This window comes from Chiloscyllium punctatum, chromosome 1, assembly GCF_047496795.1.
Source record: "Chiloscyllium punctatum isolate Juve2018m chromosome 1, sChiPun1.3, whole genome shotgun sequence".
Lineage (NCBI taxonomy): Eukaryota > Metazoa > Chordata > Chondrichthyes > Orectolobiformes > Hemiscylliidae > Chiloscyllium > Chiloscyllium punctatum.
In genome coordinates this window covers 56,360,228-56,375,631 of record NC_092739.1, presented here as the reverse complement: position 1 = coordinate 56,375,631, position 15,404 = coordinate 56,360,228, and the positions used below count along the sequence as shown (strand labels likewise).

Here is a 15,404-nt window from a genome sequence, read left to right as displayed (position 1 = left end):
CCAGATCCCTTTAAACCTTTCCTATCCATGACCTGTCCAAATTCTTTTAAATTTTGTTGTTGTACTGGCCTTGATCACTTCATCTGGCAGCTCGTTCCAAATACGCATTGTCCTCTGTTTGAAAAAGTGGCCCCTCAGCTCCCTTCTAAATCTCTCCCCGTTCACTTTGAACCTATGCTGTCTAGTATTGGACCACACCCTGGGGAAAAGACCCTGGCTATTCACCTTATCACGCCCCTCATGATTTTATAAATCTCCATAAGGCCACCCCTCAGTCTCATACACTCCATGGAAAATAGCCTTTATAACACAAATCCTCCATTCTTGGCAACATTCTTGTTAGTCATTTCTGCACCCTTTCCGGTTTATTAACTTCCTTCCCGTAGCAGGGCAACCAGAATTATATGCAGTACTCCAAATGTGGCCATACTAAGGGTTCGTGCAGCCATAACATGACATCCCAAATCCTGTACTCAGTGCTCTGACCAATGAAGGGATGTGTGCCAAACGCTTTCTTCACCACCCTGTCTATCTGTGACAACACTTGCAAGGAATTATGTACCTGCACCCCTAACTCTCTCTGTTCTACAACACTTGCCGGGACCCTGTCATTAACTGTGTAAGTCCTGCCCTGGTTTGTCTGACCAAAGTATTTATCTAAATTAAACATTTTCAACTGGGATATTGTCACTATCTTCTAATTTGGAAAAAACAGAAGCAAGATACTCATTTAGTATCTCTGTCATACCATTCGGGTAGCACGGTGGCTCAGTGGTTAGCACTGCTGCTTCACTGCACCAGGGACCTGGGTTCAATTCCAGCCTCGGGCAATTGTCTGTGTGGAGTTTGGAGTTTGCACATTCTCCCTGTGTCTGCATGCGTTTCCTCTGGGTGTTTTGGTTTCCTCCCTCAATCCAGACATGTGCAGATTAGTTGAATTGACTGTGCTAAATTGCCCATAGTGTTAGGGAAATAGGTCTGGGTCGGTTACTCTTCAGAGGGTCAGTGTGGACTTGTTGGACCGAAGGGCCTGTTTCCACCTTGTAGGGAATCTAACCTAAAACCATTTCCTTCAGTGACCAGCCTACCCTGCTTGTTCTTTATGGGCTCCACTCTATTCTTCAATCACCTTTTACTATTAATATGTTTGAAGAACATTTTACTGTTTGTTTCAACACAGCCTGCCATCCTTTCACAAGCTTCTTCTTTGCCTTCCTTATTTCAGCCTCTCCTTTTTTTGAGATACTCTTTCTGATTTTAGTTGATGCTATGATTCTTTATCTTTCTTATTTTTTAATCAATATCCTTCATTATTCAGGATACTATACCTTTGGATATCTCATATTTATTTCTCATGGGTATGTACCTAACTTGCACTCTCTTCATGTCTTCTAAAAGTTTCCAATTTCTCATTCACCGTTTTATCCACCAAAGCGTGTTTCGAATTAACCTACTCCCGTTCAACTTTTAGACCCCTAAAGTGTGCCCTTTTACAACTTTCTCCCATTTATACTAACCTTATATGCACTTTCCTTTCATTTAAAATCCCAGAATTCCTACAGTGTGGAAGCATGCCACTTGTCCCATTTAGTCCACACTGACCCTCTGATGAGCATCCCACCCAGATCCTTCCCTCTACCCTATAACTCCACATTTGCCACAGCTAATCCACCTAACCCACATATCTTTGGACTGTGGGAGGAAACCGGAGCACCCGGAGGGTGACACATAGACTCAGGGAGAATGTCTGTGTGGAGTTTGCCCGAGTCTGAAATTGAACACAGTTCCCTGATGCTGTGAGGCAGCACTGAGCCACCATGCTGCCTCAGATGGTGAGGATGACACAGAGTGATAGAGATAGGTTAAGCAATTGGCTAAAGTGCTTGCCGCTGTGAGGCAGCAGTGCTAACCACTGAGCCACTGGACTGCCCCCGGTTAGGAATTAATCAATGTAAACCCCAAATTTGTATGTTCAGTTGAATTACATGCAATAAGTTATTCCAGGTTCTCAAAACAAATCATATTTACTGGTTCATGAATAACACAAATAACTATAGATGCTGGAAATCTGAAACAAAAAAAGAAATTGCTGGAAAAACTCAGCAGATCTGGCAGCATCTGTGGAGAGAAGTGTCAAGTCCAATGACCCTTCCTCAGAATTTATACTAGCTGGGGAAAGATGATGTTTATGCTGATGATGCACATTGCGGGGAGCAGTGTGGAAAGGAGTTAAAGGATAGGTGGAGATGGAACCCAGAGCAAGAGAAAGGAAGTTATGCAGATTAAGAATAGTTGATAATAAGCCAGGAAAGGAGAAAATCTGAAAATGGGGACAATAAGTAGATTAAAATAGATTTGCTGTGCTAAATGCATCCCATGTCATGACAGAACTGCTAGTTTGAGAGAAGGGAAAGGACATGGAAGGAGGTGCTCAGGCTCTAAAAGAATCAAACTTGATATTGAATCCTGAAGACTGCAGAGTCCCCAAGCAGAAGTTGAGATGCTGTTCTTCCAGCTTGCGCTGAGCGTCACTGCAGCAGTCTCCTCTCTCAAAAACATCTTTTATGTATTTTCTTCAGACATTCTCCTACCCTGTGTGGCCTTAGTTTCCTGATCAGTGTGCCTTTTGGCTCATGTTAGCAGCTTTAAGGGATCTGATGTGTCTTTGTGGACTGCCGGTGTGATTCAGCCCCTTCACCCACGGCCTCTTGCCCTGAGCCCTCTTTCAGATTCTTTGGATCCCATCCACATCACTCTGGTGCAGCTCTCCCCTAATGATGCAGGGGGAACCTAAAACATACTCACCCTGCATGCAGCACCGATCCCGAGGAAGTGACACAAGATCCCCCAAGCTGCACTAGGTACTCTTGTCAGTCACATTTGAAAAACTGCCAGGGGACTCAGAAACAGGATGACAATCATTTATTCGAAAGAACAGAAGGAGAGACGCCTTATTAACATATCCCAACTCTGCAAACTGGTTTCCAGCTTCTTTAATCAACGAGTCAAATATTAAATTTCTCTCCGATGGATTCACACATTTTGTTGGCCAAATGTCTGGATGTTGGGTTATTCATTTCCCGTGGTACATAAAGCAGGCAATGTTTGTATTTTGCTTGGCTGATGGTGTGGACTATCCTTTATCCTGTTTCAGTACCTCAATGGCTCATCAGCTTTGACTGAGTTACTTTAACCAAAATAATTTCTGACTGAAAATTTAGCCCTTAACTAACTGAAACTGATTCAGCCCTTTTAAGTCAAAACAGTCAATTTTTAATGCTACTTTCTTGATAAGGATTGCAACCAAAACAGTCATGGAAGCCAGTTGGCATGTTGCATTAATTTGTCGTTTTCTTGCTTTTTTAACAAAAAATAAGTACCTTTTGGATTGTAGCAAATACATGAAACCTTTATTTAATCCTATTTGCCACAGGCCACTTAATACAAGTGAATTTGTTTTTTAAGCTTAATGCCTGATGTGATTTAAGTTTTACAAGCAAGTTAAATGAAGCAGGTTTAACAAATATTGAACAATAAATGCTTAGCAACAAGTTCTTGCCATTGTGTTTATCGTTCTGTTGATCTCTTTCTGTGGTAAATGAATCATATTGGTGCCGATTTTTGCCTGTGAAGATAATGAATCAACTTAGAAGTTGAATACTTGAAACAGAACAAGATAATTTTATAAGTGAGATAATTTATAATGTGGAAGTAAATATGATCAATCTGTGTTTCTTTATACAGGCGAACCTTGCACAACTATTGAGTAGTTCTCGAGAGCGGAATAAACAGCTGACAGAGGAAATTAAAGAACTCCAGCAGAGACTGACTGAGGCACAGGGTGATAATAAGGTATAATTGATGACGATGGGTTAGCATTGGGAGTTGTGAGAAGAAGGAGAAAATCTCGTCTACTTGAGATAAAGGGAGAAGGGGAAGAAAATCTTCAAAGCACAAAAATAGTGAAACATGAACTAAAGTAACACAAATTTGTATATATGATAAATTAATGGTTCATGTAGTGAACCAAAGATGAAAAGTAAATAACTGCAGTTCTGCAAATGATTATAATGTTCTGGTTAATATGTTTTTTTTTAGTAGGAACAGTATGCATTTCAACTGAATAAACACACCCATTGACTTGTTCTGAACTGTCAGAAATTCACAATTTATTGCCTGGTGTTTGAGTGTTTATAAGACACTATAGGTGTGGATTTCTAAGATGTGGTACTGATGATCACAGATGACTTGTACGTTGTTGGAATGCAACTTATCTCTCTTGATGAAGTTAAATATGCATTGAAATGTGCTCTCAATGTGTACAGTTAGTGGCACCCTGCACCTGAAGGATGCCAGTGACGTTGTCAGAGCCTACTGCTCAGGCTGTGACTTTGTTACAAGGAAATGAGATGAAATGATGTGATCTGTTACAAATTGCATCAAAAACAGCCTTGATCCATTTATGGGTCAAAGATTATGAGAGAACACACAGATTGCCATCGAATGCTTGGAAGCAGTCAGTGCATTGAGTTTAGTGTGGCAGTCACCTGACCAGCCATCTCTTCAGGTGGTAGGTCCTGCTCTAGCAATTGGCACAGTTCAGTGATGAGTGTGTGCCCCACTCATCTGGAGGATATAGCACTGACGATGATAGGCCTCCTGTACTTTCTTTGCATCCTAAAGAGAGCTTCAGCATCAGCCTCTTAATATGGAAGCTGTTCAGCTGACGCCGGAGGTCACTGCTGGTCCTACTCTTGCTGATGGATTTGTTCCTCTTCAATTTCTCTGCAACTTTGTTATACAGCAGGCATAGCAATGATAACTCCTGCCGTGGCTGGATCCATTGGTCACAATTTCAATGAACCTGTCTGGGGAATGTTAGAAACAGAACAAGCTCTTAATAATGTGAGCAGTGAGCGTTCGTATCACATACAAATGACGATGGCTTTGAGTAATATGCCACATATTGGGACAGGGAGGTCAGGGAGAGTCATGGAATGTCTCACATGGATCTTTGACATAGCAGACCTTATTGTAATGACTGCAGACCAAACCATGCTAAACTCACATGATGTGACACGTGATATGTCTAATGCCAGGCTCTGAGGACAGGGAGTGCATATATTCACTGCCATGAGATGTTAGTTAGTCAAGCAGGAGGCTGGAAGAACACAGCAAGCCAGACAGCACCAGGAGGTGGAGCAGTCAACGTTTCAGGCATAACCCTTCTTCAGGACTGGGAGTGGGTGTAAGGGGAGCTGCAGATAAAGGGGGGAAGTGGTGGAGGGTTTTGGGTGGGGGAGGGTGCAGAATGGTGAGGTAGGGATAGGTGAAGACAGGTAGAGGGTACCACCTGGTTGGTCAATGGGAGGAATGAATCCTGTTGGTAGCTGGAAGGGTCAGTCAGAGGAGTGGAAGGGTGGGGGAGGGGCTGGGAAGGGAGTCAGAGGATGGGAAGGGAGGTTATTTGAAATTGGAGAACTCAATCTTGAGTCCTCCAGGTTGTAGGCTGCCCAGGCGGAAGATGAGATGTTGTTCTTCCAATTTGTGGTCTGATTCGCTGTGGCAATGGTGGAGGCCAAGGATGCTCATGTCAGAAATGGAGTGGGAAGGGGAATTAAAATGGCTAGTGACTGGGAGGTCAGGTCAGCCCCTGCAGGCGTGGCTGAGATACTTGGCGAAATGTGCCTTGGGTTTACATTCAGTCTCCCCGATGTAGAGAAGACCACATTTGGAGCACCAGTTACAGTAAACTAGGTTGGAGGAGAGGCAGGTCTGTCTCACTTGGAAGGACTGTTTGAGGCCCTGGATGGAGGTGAGGGGGGTGGTGTGCTGGCAGGTTTTGCATCTTTTCCGGTTGCAGGGGAAGTTACCTGGGGGTTCGGAAGGGTTGGCGGGAAGAGTGGTACAAACCAACTATTGGTGATGGGAATAGTCCTTGTGGAAGGCAGAGAGGGCTGGGGAGGGGAAGATGGTGCGGTCTAGTTGGAGTTGGCAGAAGTGTTGGAGGATGAAGTGTTGTATACAGAGACTGGTGGGAAGGTAGGTGAGGAAAAAGGGGACCTTGTCTTTATTGCATTTAGACGGGGATGTGGGGGATTTAGAGCAGTGGGGCAGTGGAGGGGTGTCTGGATGACAGAAGAGATGTTAGTGGCTGATGTCCAAGATGGAGGCCCAGAGAAACAAGCAATGAGCTGTAGCCACCAACATGATTTTCATGTTGGAAATTGTCACTGTCCGGTTTCATAGAAAAATACAGTACAGAAGAAGCCCTTTGGACTATCAAATCTGTACCCTCAAAAATACACTACTAACGATAATCCCACTCCCTGCAAGTTTTTATCTTGGTTGTGGGTGAAAGGGAAATGCAGCTTAGTGAGATGAGATTACATGAATGGCTTGCAAATGGATGCTAATAGGCCTCTTCCTACTCACTAGCAAAAATTTGTCTTGGTGTTCAATATTTAGCTGCAGAATCCCCCTTTATTCCCTCACCAGGCCTCTCTAGCTGAGTCCTCCTCACTTAACTTCAGCCTGGAGTTGCTGCAGTACCAGCACTGACCACCATTTGTGGTGGCGTAACAGAGAACTGTGAGCTTCTGATTGATCACAGTTCCTGAAGGTAGGATAGCCATCCTTAACATGATAAAGATCCCAACTCACCAGGTAAATTCCTGACTGGTGCTGCATTGGGCCTGTTGTGTTCTGCAGTTAGTGTCCCCAGCCTCATCATTGTGCTAGCAATAGGTTCCACCCCATGAAGAACTTTATGAAGAATGGGTGAACATAGCAACTAATTTGCACTCAGCAATCTCCCACAAACAGCTATGTGATGATGACCAAGTAATCTGTTTTTCTGATGTTGATTTGAGGAATAAATATAGGCAATGGCACCAAGGACAGCTGAAATAAATCAAAGAAGAGTGGATGCTGAAACAAAAAAAGAAATTGCTGGAGAAACTCAGCAGGTCTGGCAGTATCTGTGAATAGAAAGCAGAATTCACATTTCTACTTCAGTGATCTTTCCCTAGAACTGATAGAAGCTAGGAAAAGATGGTGTTTATGATATCAGGGGATGGGGTGGTAAACGTGGATAGGTAGAGAGAAAGACAGTCAGGCAGAGAAAGGGATGGTTGATAATAAGCTAGGGAAGGAGAAAAGCTAATATTGAGCATTGGTTGTGCAGAAAGCAGCCCATATCTTAATAGGGTCTAGGGTGTGGGGTGGGTAAAGGGCATGGAAGGAGATGTATCAGGTCCTAAAATTATTGAACTTTTGATATTGAGTCCTAAAGGCTACAGAGTCCCCAAGTGGAAGATGAGATGCTATTCTTCCAGCTTGCACTGAGCTTCGCTGGAGCACTGCAGCAAGCCTGAGACAGAGACATTGGCCAGAGAACGTGGTGGTGTGTTGAAGTGGCAGACAACAGGAAGCTCAGGGTTATTTTCACAAGAGCATAATGTTTTTCAAAGCAATCACCACTCTACATTTCATCTCCCCAGTGTAGAGGTGACCACATTGTGAGCAGCGAGTGCAGTAGACTAGATTGAGTGAACTGTTTCACCTGAAAGGTGTGTCTAGGCCCTTGGATGATGAGGAGGGAACAGGTAAATGGCAAGTGCTGCACCTTCTCTGATGGCTTTTGGGAATGTGTTGGGAGTGGAGGAGAGATGGACAAGGGTATCCTGGAGGGAATTGTCCCTAAGAAATGCTGACAAAGGAAGCAGCAGGAATGTGTCTGGTGGTGGCATCTTGCTAGAGGTGGTGGAAATGGTGGCTGATGATCTTTTTGGATATGGAGACTGGTGGGGTGGAAATTGAGAATCGGGGGATCCTTTTGGTATTGTTGGAGGGAAGGGAAAGGACAAGGGCAGAAGTGCAGGAAATGAATCCGTTATATTTAAAGGGCCTGTCAGCCACGGGTGGTGGAAAATCCTTGGATGAGGAGAGCTTCCTTGCTCTTGAAATAATGCCATGGGATCTTTTCTGTCCATCCAAACAGGCAATTGGGTTCAGTTTAATATCCCATCTGAAACATGGCATCTTTAGCAGTACAAAGCTCCCTCACCATTGCACTGAGTGTGAGGCTTGATTTTTGTGAGTGGTACATGTTCCTGAAACCTTGTGGTTTAGTAGAAAGCATGTTACCAACTGAGTGATAGCAACAGGCCCACAGTACCTTGGGTTCAAGTCATTGGACTTTTGAAGTTAAGGTACTGCAGCATGTATTCATGTAGCACCTTTAACCGTGTAGAATGACCCAAGGTGTTTCACAGGAGAATTGTCAACAAAATATGACTCTACATGAACAAAGAATTGGACAGATGACCAGAAGCTTGGTTCAAGAAGTAGGTTTTGAGTAACATCTTAAAGATAGAAATAAATAGAGAGGCAAAGAAGTTAGTGAGGGAGAATAGGCTTGAGGGGACTGAACTGGATGCTAATGTAGTTTAGTGAGTGAAGGGGTGAAGGTGCAACAGAGAGTCAATATGAGTTAGGATGCAGGCAACCCAGTGGATACTGACCATGCTTAATGGTCCTTTCATACCAATTACCAGTTGCCACAATTTTCTTTCCAGCCCTCTTCAGCACCATAAGATATATAGCCCATGGGATTGCTCATTAATACTTCCCTTCTCAAATACTTTACCACATTAACTTCAAAATCTTCTAGGATTCTGAATGTATTAAAATCAATATATTATTAATTTAATAACAATACTAATTTATCTCCAGTAAATTCTTTGTCACTTTGTCCTTCAAGTGCTCTTGTAGTGCCATTTTGATGAAAGTACTTTATAATATAATTCTTAGTACCTTTAAGTAAACTGATCTCCAAGTTGCCCTTTATTATTCTAATATCCCTTTTAGCTTGCTTTAGTAATTTATTTTGCTCATCCTGGGTTTTCTTTTCCTCTATTTTTAAGTATTATCATTTTGGAACAATATATTTAACTATTACTTATGCAGGTTGCTTCTGGTTAAATATTTATTTTAGGAATTCAGAAATATTGTTCTAAAAGTCTCTATTCTCCTTTGACTAAACTATCCTTTAGTTTGTGGGTATGCAATGGTTATGTCACAGGACTAGTAATCCAGAAACCCAGGCTAATGCTCTGAAAAATATATTGTCATAGCTTGCAGCTGCTAGTGGAACTTAAATTCAATTAATACATTGGGTAATAAAACTTAGTCTTTGTAAGGATAAGTATGAAATTATTGTGGATTGTCATAAAAATCTGACAGATTCACTAATGATGTTTAAGAATAGAAATCCTTAGCTGCTCTGGCCTACATGTGACTCCAGGCCCACCGCAATTTGGTTGACTCTCAACTGGCCTGTGAATTAGCCAGTAGATGTGGCGGTACAGTGGTATGAATTCAGGAAGCATATTCCTGAAAGTCCTTAACATTCATTCCAGACACCGTGAAGTTTCATGGTATCAGACCAAACACAGACAAGGAAACATCCTGCTGTTTATCAAATACTATGCTCCCACCTCAGCTGATGGATCAGTATTGATCTATTGTGAATACTTGAAGGAAGCATTGAGGGGTGCAAGGTCACAGGATGTACCCTGGTTTGGGGGTCTTCAAAGTCCATCATCAAGACCAGATACCAATGTTATTAGAATCACTACTGAACAAGTTGGCTAAGTTCTAAAGGACATTGCTGCTAGACCAGGCCTGTAGTAGATAATGAGGCAACCACATTATCTTGAAAGATAAAGCTATTTGGCTTTGTCCTCACCAACTTATGCGGGTGCACCTGGCCATGCCAGTGTTAGCAGCAGTGACCATGAAAGAACCCTGTAGTGAGGAAATCCTATGTTCACATTGGGCATGCCCTTCATCATACTGTGTGGCATTACCACTGTGGATATGGAATAGATTTCAAGCAGATCTAGCAACTAGAAAACAACTTCTGTAATATCCTCTGTTTTCAAGGTCCCTTGTTTTGGGCAATCTCACCAGAGGAAAGTTTTTCGCTACCTACCTATAAAGTCTGTTTATCATCTTAAACAGCTCAGTTAGATATTTTTAGTTTTTTTTTCAATACTCTGTGGATAAAGTCACCCTAGTCTTATCACACCATAGGGCTGCTCTCTCATTACAGAGAGAACTACCTTAACCTGAGGGTCACCACACTTCTGCCGCTGGGAGAGATTGAGGGAATCCTTCATGGTAAGTGTAGCTAGTGAAGGAATTGAACCCACACTGTTGGCATCATGCTGCATTACAGACCAGCTGTCTAGCCAACTGAGCCAACCAGCCCTCTAAGGGATGCAAGCCAGTCCAGTCATCTTAAATCAACCAGATGGCCCTGATATAATTCTGATAATCTATACTGTGTATCTTCCTTTCTGAATTGTGATACCAAGAACTGAATTGAGTATTCAAAGTGAGGGTCAAACCAGGGCTCTATACATTGTGATCCTTTACTTTTTTTGTTCTTTTTTTATATAGACTGGTTCACATTTTTAAAAGGAATCTAAAGACTTTTCTTCCCATATGGTTTCATTTGGTCTCATCATGGTCAGCTGAGGTCACTTGAATGTAGAACCTGAGCTGCCAGGACCGCAATAGATTGTTCTGTCATGATTCTAGCCTTACTTTACTTGGCCATTGAAACTGGGACTAATGACACCACACTCATTCAGTCTGAGATTAACAGCTATACACCCAGCAGTGTGGTCATCAGGAATCTCTCACACTCCAATGTAGCTAGCCAGGAATCTCATAATCAGTTTGGAGAATGGCTGGATGAGTATCTGGTGATTCCACAATTCTGTGCATCACTGATGCTTAATAAGGGCATTAAGAGGTCACACATGTGCACCATAATATTACTCCATCAATATATTAATGTTGATTGCCAGTTAACTAAACCATGCATACTGTGGCCACGTTCTTAAGAATTTATGCATTTTCTTTTATTAAGGATGCTGTCCTAATGCTGCAATGAATCTATTTAAGCGAATCTGTAAAACTTTGATCTTTTGGGTTTGATGTTCAATCCATGCTTGTGAACCCAAAACCCAGATAATTTCCCAGTCCACAATGGTGTTGCATCTGTGTTGCTTACAAATATAGCCACCTTAATTCAGCCAGTGATGCTGGTCTCTGCCAAGAGGTGGGAGCTATCTGATAAACATGGTCGCCAAAGGCAGGCAGCAAGCATTGATGAGACCTGCACCTGCCTTACAAAAGAGAGGAGGTGAGACATTGGAGGGACAACAGCCTGCCCACCCAGGGAATTGGCCAGACAGCCAACTGAAAGGTACAGAAACTTATCTGAAAACCTAGTTAAAAAAAAAATTGTTGCTGCTTTGAACCCACTGCTGTGCAATAACAAGTGACAGGTTTTTTGGGTTTGACAAATTGTGATTTGGAAATTATCTTTTGGCTGTCTGCTTAACAAACTCCTCAAGGAGCTTAGCCTGTCAATATTAGAGATGAGTGAGTTTCACAGGGTCCTATCCCATGTTCTCCTTTGAAGCTGCCCCTGCATCTTAGAGGCATAGGGCCACTGACAAACCATCCAGAAGTGTTGCTGTCAACTATGCTCTCTTCCAGTCTAACCCCAGGGGTGATTGAAAATCCTGGCCTTTGGTTCAAAAAGTAATCTTGTATTACAGTTCTTGCTTTGATTCTGAAATGTTATTTCCATTCAGCATGTAATATGGAGGAGTGTTCAGAAACAAAATACTGCCACATGCATACAGTGTATCGAGATGAATGTTATTTTTTAATCCAGTGATTTGAAAACAGAATTTCAGTGAAACACAAATTATTTTAAAAGAAGAGATATTATTATTATCTTGCAATAGCATGGTTGAATTATAGATTATTCCTGAGAGAAAAAATATCAACATAAACTCTGACTTTCTCTAAACAGTGACCTCCATAACTACAAGTTAGTACCAGCATGATGATATTGTCATGATAAGGTAAGCAAAGACCAGGGAGAGTAGTTTTAGGGGAGAAAATAATTTAATTCCAAATTAGAAACATACAGAATGTGATGAATGTGACAGAAATTACAGGATTGATAGTAACAAGGAGGCAGGAGGATCTGAGTTTAGGGGAACAAGATGGTTGCAAAGCTTTGAAATAGTAGTTTGTACCTGGACATCAGAATCTTTCCTGGATGATTTAATGGGCTAATGCATTGATGAAATGTTGAAGATTTAGCAGGGGGATAGAGAGAGGATGTGGTAATTACTCTGGTCTATTTGAGTATCTAACTGAGCCTTCAAATGATTGAAATATCACTGGCAATCCAGTAACACTGTGAGCAGCTGGGTTCAGATTGAGAGTCCCACCTTCATCTTCCTTCTCTTCCTCTTTCACTTGCATCTCCTTCTGGCTCCCTTCCTTGATGTTGAGGTCTGAAGCATTACTTCCCATTGTGAGATGTTGTTCAGAACACAGCATAAAATTTTTGTCCTTGAATTGCTTGTGTGCGGGTATTGAAGGACCCTTTCAGACCTGAAAGCTATTTAAAGCACATATTGAGCAAGTGGATAGCATTCTCAATGACTAGTTGCAGTACTCTTGGTGTTTAATGGTGGGGTTCCTCTTATGTACAAGGCATCAAGTTTGAAAGGAGTGTCCATTACAGTTTAGAAGCTGTCTCTTAAGGCTGCTTCCAGGCATGAACACATCAGAATTTTGACTGCTGCAATAAGAAAGGACCGTGGCAGCACCCAGGCAGTGTGCCACTGACTTGTGGGAACCTTTTTCTTGTGATTGCGCAGCAACCGAGTATTGATGGAATGAAATCATTTGCAGCTGGCAACTGCTCCTGTTACTCAGGTGATGCTTGGATTGTTGGGCTGCAGCTGTAGGAACCCTGCATTTGGGGGAAGTTAACTACAAATGTGAGCCAGAGTGGATGCTCATTATTGCTTTGTATTCATGGGGTGCATTTACATACTTCCCAGACCTGGAAGATAATTCATCAGCCATTCAGCTCATCTGACTGTGCGACCCTCTTTCAGTCTCTGCTAGAGCCCTGGTAGGAGCCATAAGCGAAGAAATAGAGGCTAGTGGTGACCTTAACAGCCACTGATCATACATATCGACATGACATCTAACAGGGAGCAGGTCTCATTCTAAGACCAGCTGATGAGATACTCACACTCCTCGGAAAACCGCTCTTTAGCGAGGTCAGTGCAGTTGGATTTCTATCCAACAATTGTGAGGTGGATCGTGCCTCGCATGAGTTTCCTGTACTCCACTTTCTGCAGCTCACTTCATACAATGTTCTTGCAGCTATGGGTTTCATTGGACTTCACATGAGGAAAATTAACAAATGCAGCTGTACTGTCAGCAGTTCTGAAGTTCTCTTTGTCAATATCTCCAACCAAGTCTCTCACTATTGGTAATCTCAAAAAACCATTTCCCAGAGGGGAGTGAGAAAAGAAGCCATGAGCACGGATTCTGTTTATCACTTCAGCTGCATGACACTGTAATCTTTTGCTATAAATTCTAAGTGTTATGGTCCTGCGTCACAACCACCTGATGAAGGAGCAGCGCTTCGAAAGCTAGAGCTTCAAAATAAACCTGTTGGACTATAACCTGGTGTTGTGTGATTTTTAACCTTGTTCACATTGGAAGTTTTGATCTTTAATCAGTTGCCACAATGGTTCAGTGGTTCAATCATCCCTTCATTTATCTTGATGACATATTGAAACCCTGGAATCTCAAACTCAGGAAGCATTCATTTCAAATTATGGTTCAAATTGCAAGAAAAGGCCCTCATCAAAACAAATAATGACGGATCCACCTCTCCTGAACCAGTTAACCTGCTGCCTTGATTCCTACCATGAATAAAGCAGAAATTGTTATTCCTCGTAGGAAGTTGGAGTTGGATTTCATAAATTTAATGATTTTACATTGATTCACCAGCTATTTATGAGGGCAAAGGTTGACCTATCTACCAGGTTATGGTATTTATAGTTCTTATTTTCCAACTGGTTTCAATTGCAATATACTTTGGAAGTATTGAGAAAATGCAAAATTTTCAAATCAATCTGTTTGAGAACGCCTGCACAGCTAGATCAATGAACTTCTATTAAAGGTTCTTATGTTAATGTACTATGAAAGGACCATTGATCTTTACAACCAACTGGTATCAAAAATACATCATAAAGAACTATTAAGATCAAAGTGTTGTTCAGACTGAGAAGCTCTTTGCATGGTGATCAAGGCCACTAGTTTGATGCTTTTGAAAAAAAGGGGCAGAATAGCAGAATGCAATCTCCAAAATATTGTAAGAAACTCTTGGGTTAAAAATTGAATTTGACTTCTTCAGTGATCATAAAGTAGTGGCTGTGTTAATGATTCGTTTTCTGTCTTGAGCTCCTAAGAATGACGATTGCCAAACAGCGTTTAGGTGACGAAGAAGTAGGAGCTCGTCATTTTCCTGCACATGAACGTGAGGACCTTGTTCAGCAGTTGGAAAAAACACATGAACAGGTACTAATTATTCTAGGTAAAAACAATGACTGCAGATGCTGGGAGCCAGATTCTGGATTAGTGGTGCTGGAAGAGAACAGCAGTTCAGGCAGCATCAGAGGAGCAGTAAAATGGACGTTTTGGGCAAAAGCCCTTCAGCTGTATTCCTGATGAAGGGCTTTTGCCCGAAATGTCAATTTTACTGCTCTTCGGATGCTGCCTGAAACTGCTGTGCTCTTCCAGCACCACTAATCCAGAAACTAATTATTCTAGTTATACTTTACTTTTTAAAATTATTATCAATCATATATTCTGCCCTCATTTTATGAGGGCAGAGTATTTGTGTCCACTACCAACAGCTCAGTTTTTATCGAAACAAAGCAACTAGACTGTATCCATCAAAGTCATACGTCTAGTGTGTGACTTGGGCCTGAGCATTACCCATGTCCCCATCACCATCTCCCCACTAATTCCATTTCTAATACAACTCAATGTGCTATAGGAGTTCAAAATGGTAGATGGTGTTGTAAAGGTGATTTGATGCAGGTTCAGCAATTGAGTCATGAGGCTGGCATTTACTTACTCCTGAAGGCGTACTCTGTAAAATCCAGCCAATAACCTTTTCCCCATCTACCCATCCACTCCCCAAGCTGTTAAAATGTCACTCGGGGGGAGGAAGGAGGTGTCAGCCGCTCAGTCATTTAAGTGACCAAGGCGTGAGATGTTACTGGTGACAGTGGGGGCAGGCGTGAGGGAGACCAGGGTCTCACTGTTGCCTGTTGTAGCAAAGACATTATGTCATCCCAGATGTTTCCCTTTGTGTCTGCACCTCTAGTGTACTGTATGCATTGTATTAGTCCCTTCCTCTTCATCCCCTCTTGGCAGCATTATCCAGACAAAGTTACGGGGTTGGTTTTCACATTTATGCTGATGATTCTCAA

The 15,404-nt window shown here is 42.2% G+C and overlaps 1 protein-coding gene across 4 annotated transcripts in view; it reads left to right on the top strand.

Moving 5' to 3' along the window:
- ccdc149a (coiled-coil domain containing 149a) overlaps positions 1-15,404 on the top strand; it is a 133,459-nt gene that overhangs the window by 50,093 nt on the left and 67,962 nt on the right. For all 4 annotated transcript variants that reach the window (XM_072563972.1, XM_072563971.1, XM_072563970.1 and 1 more), the window contains exons 4-5: positions 3,745-3,852; positions 14,368-14,484. In XM_072563972.1, coding sequence (XP_072420073.1) covers positions 3,745-3,852; positions 14,368-14,484 — 225 coding nt within the window. The remainder of the gene's footprint in view (positions 1-3,744; positions 3,853-14,367; positions 14,485-15,404) is intronic.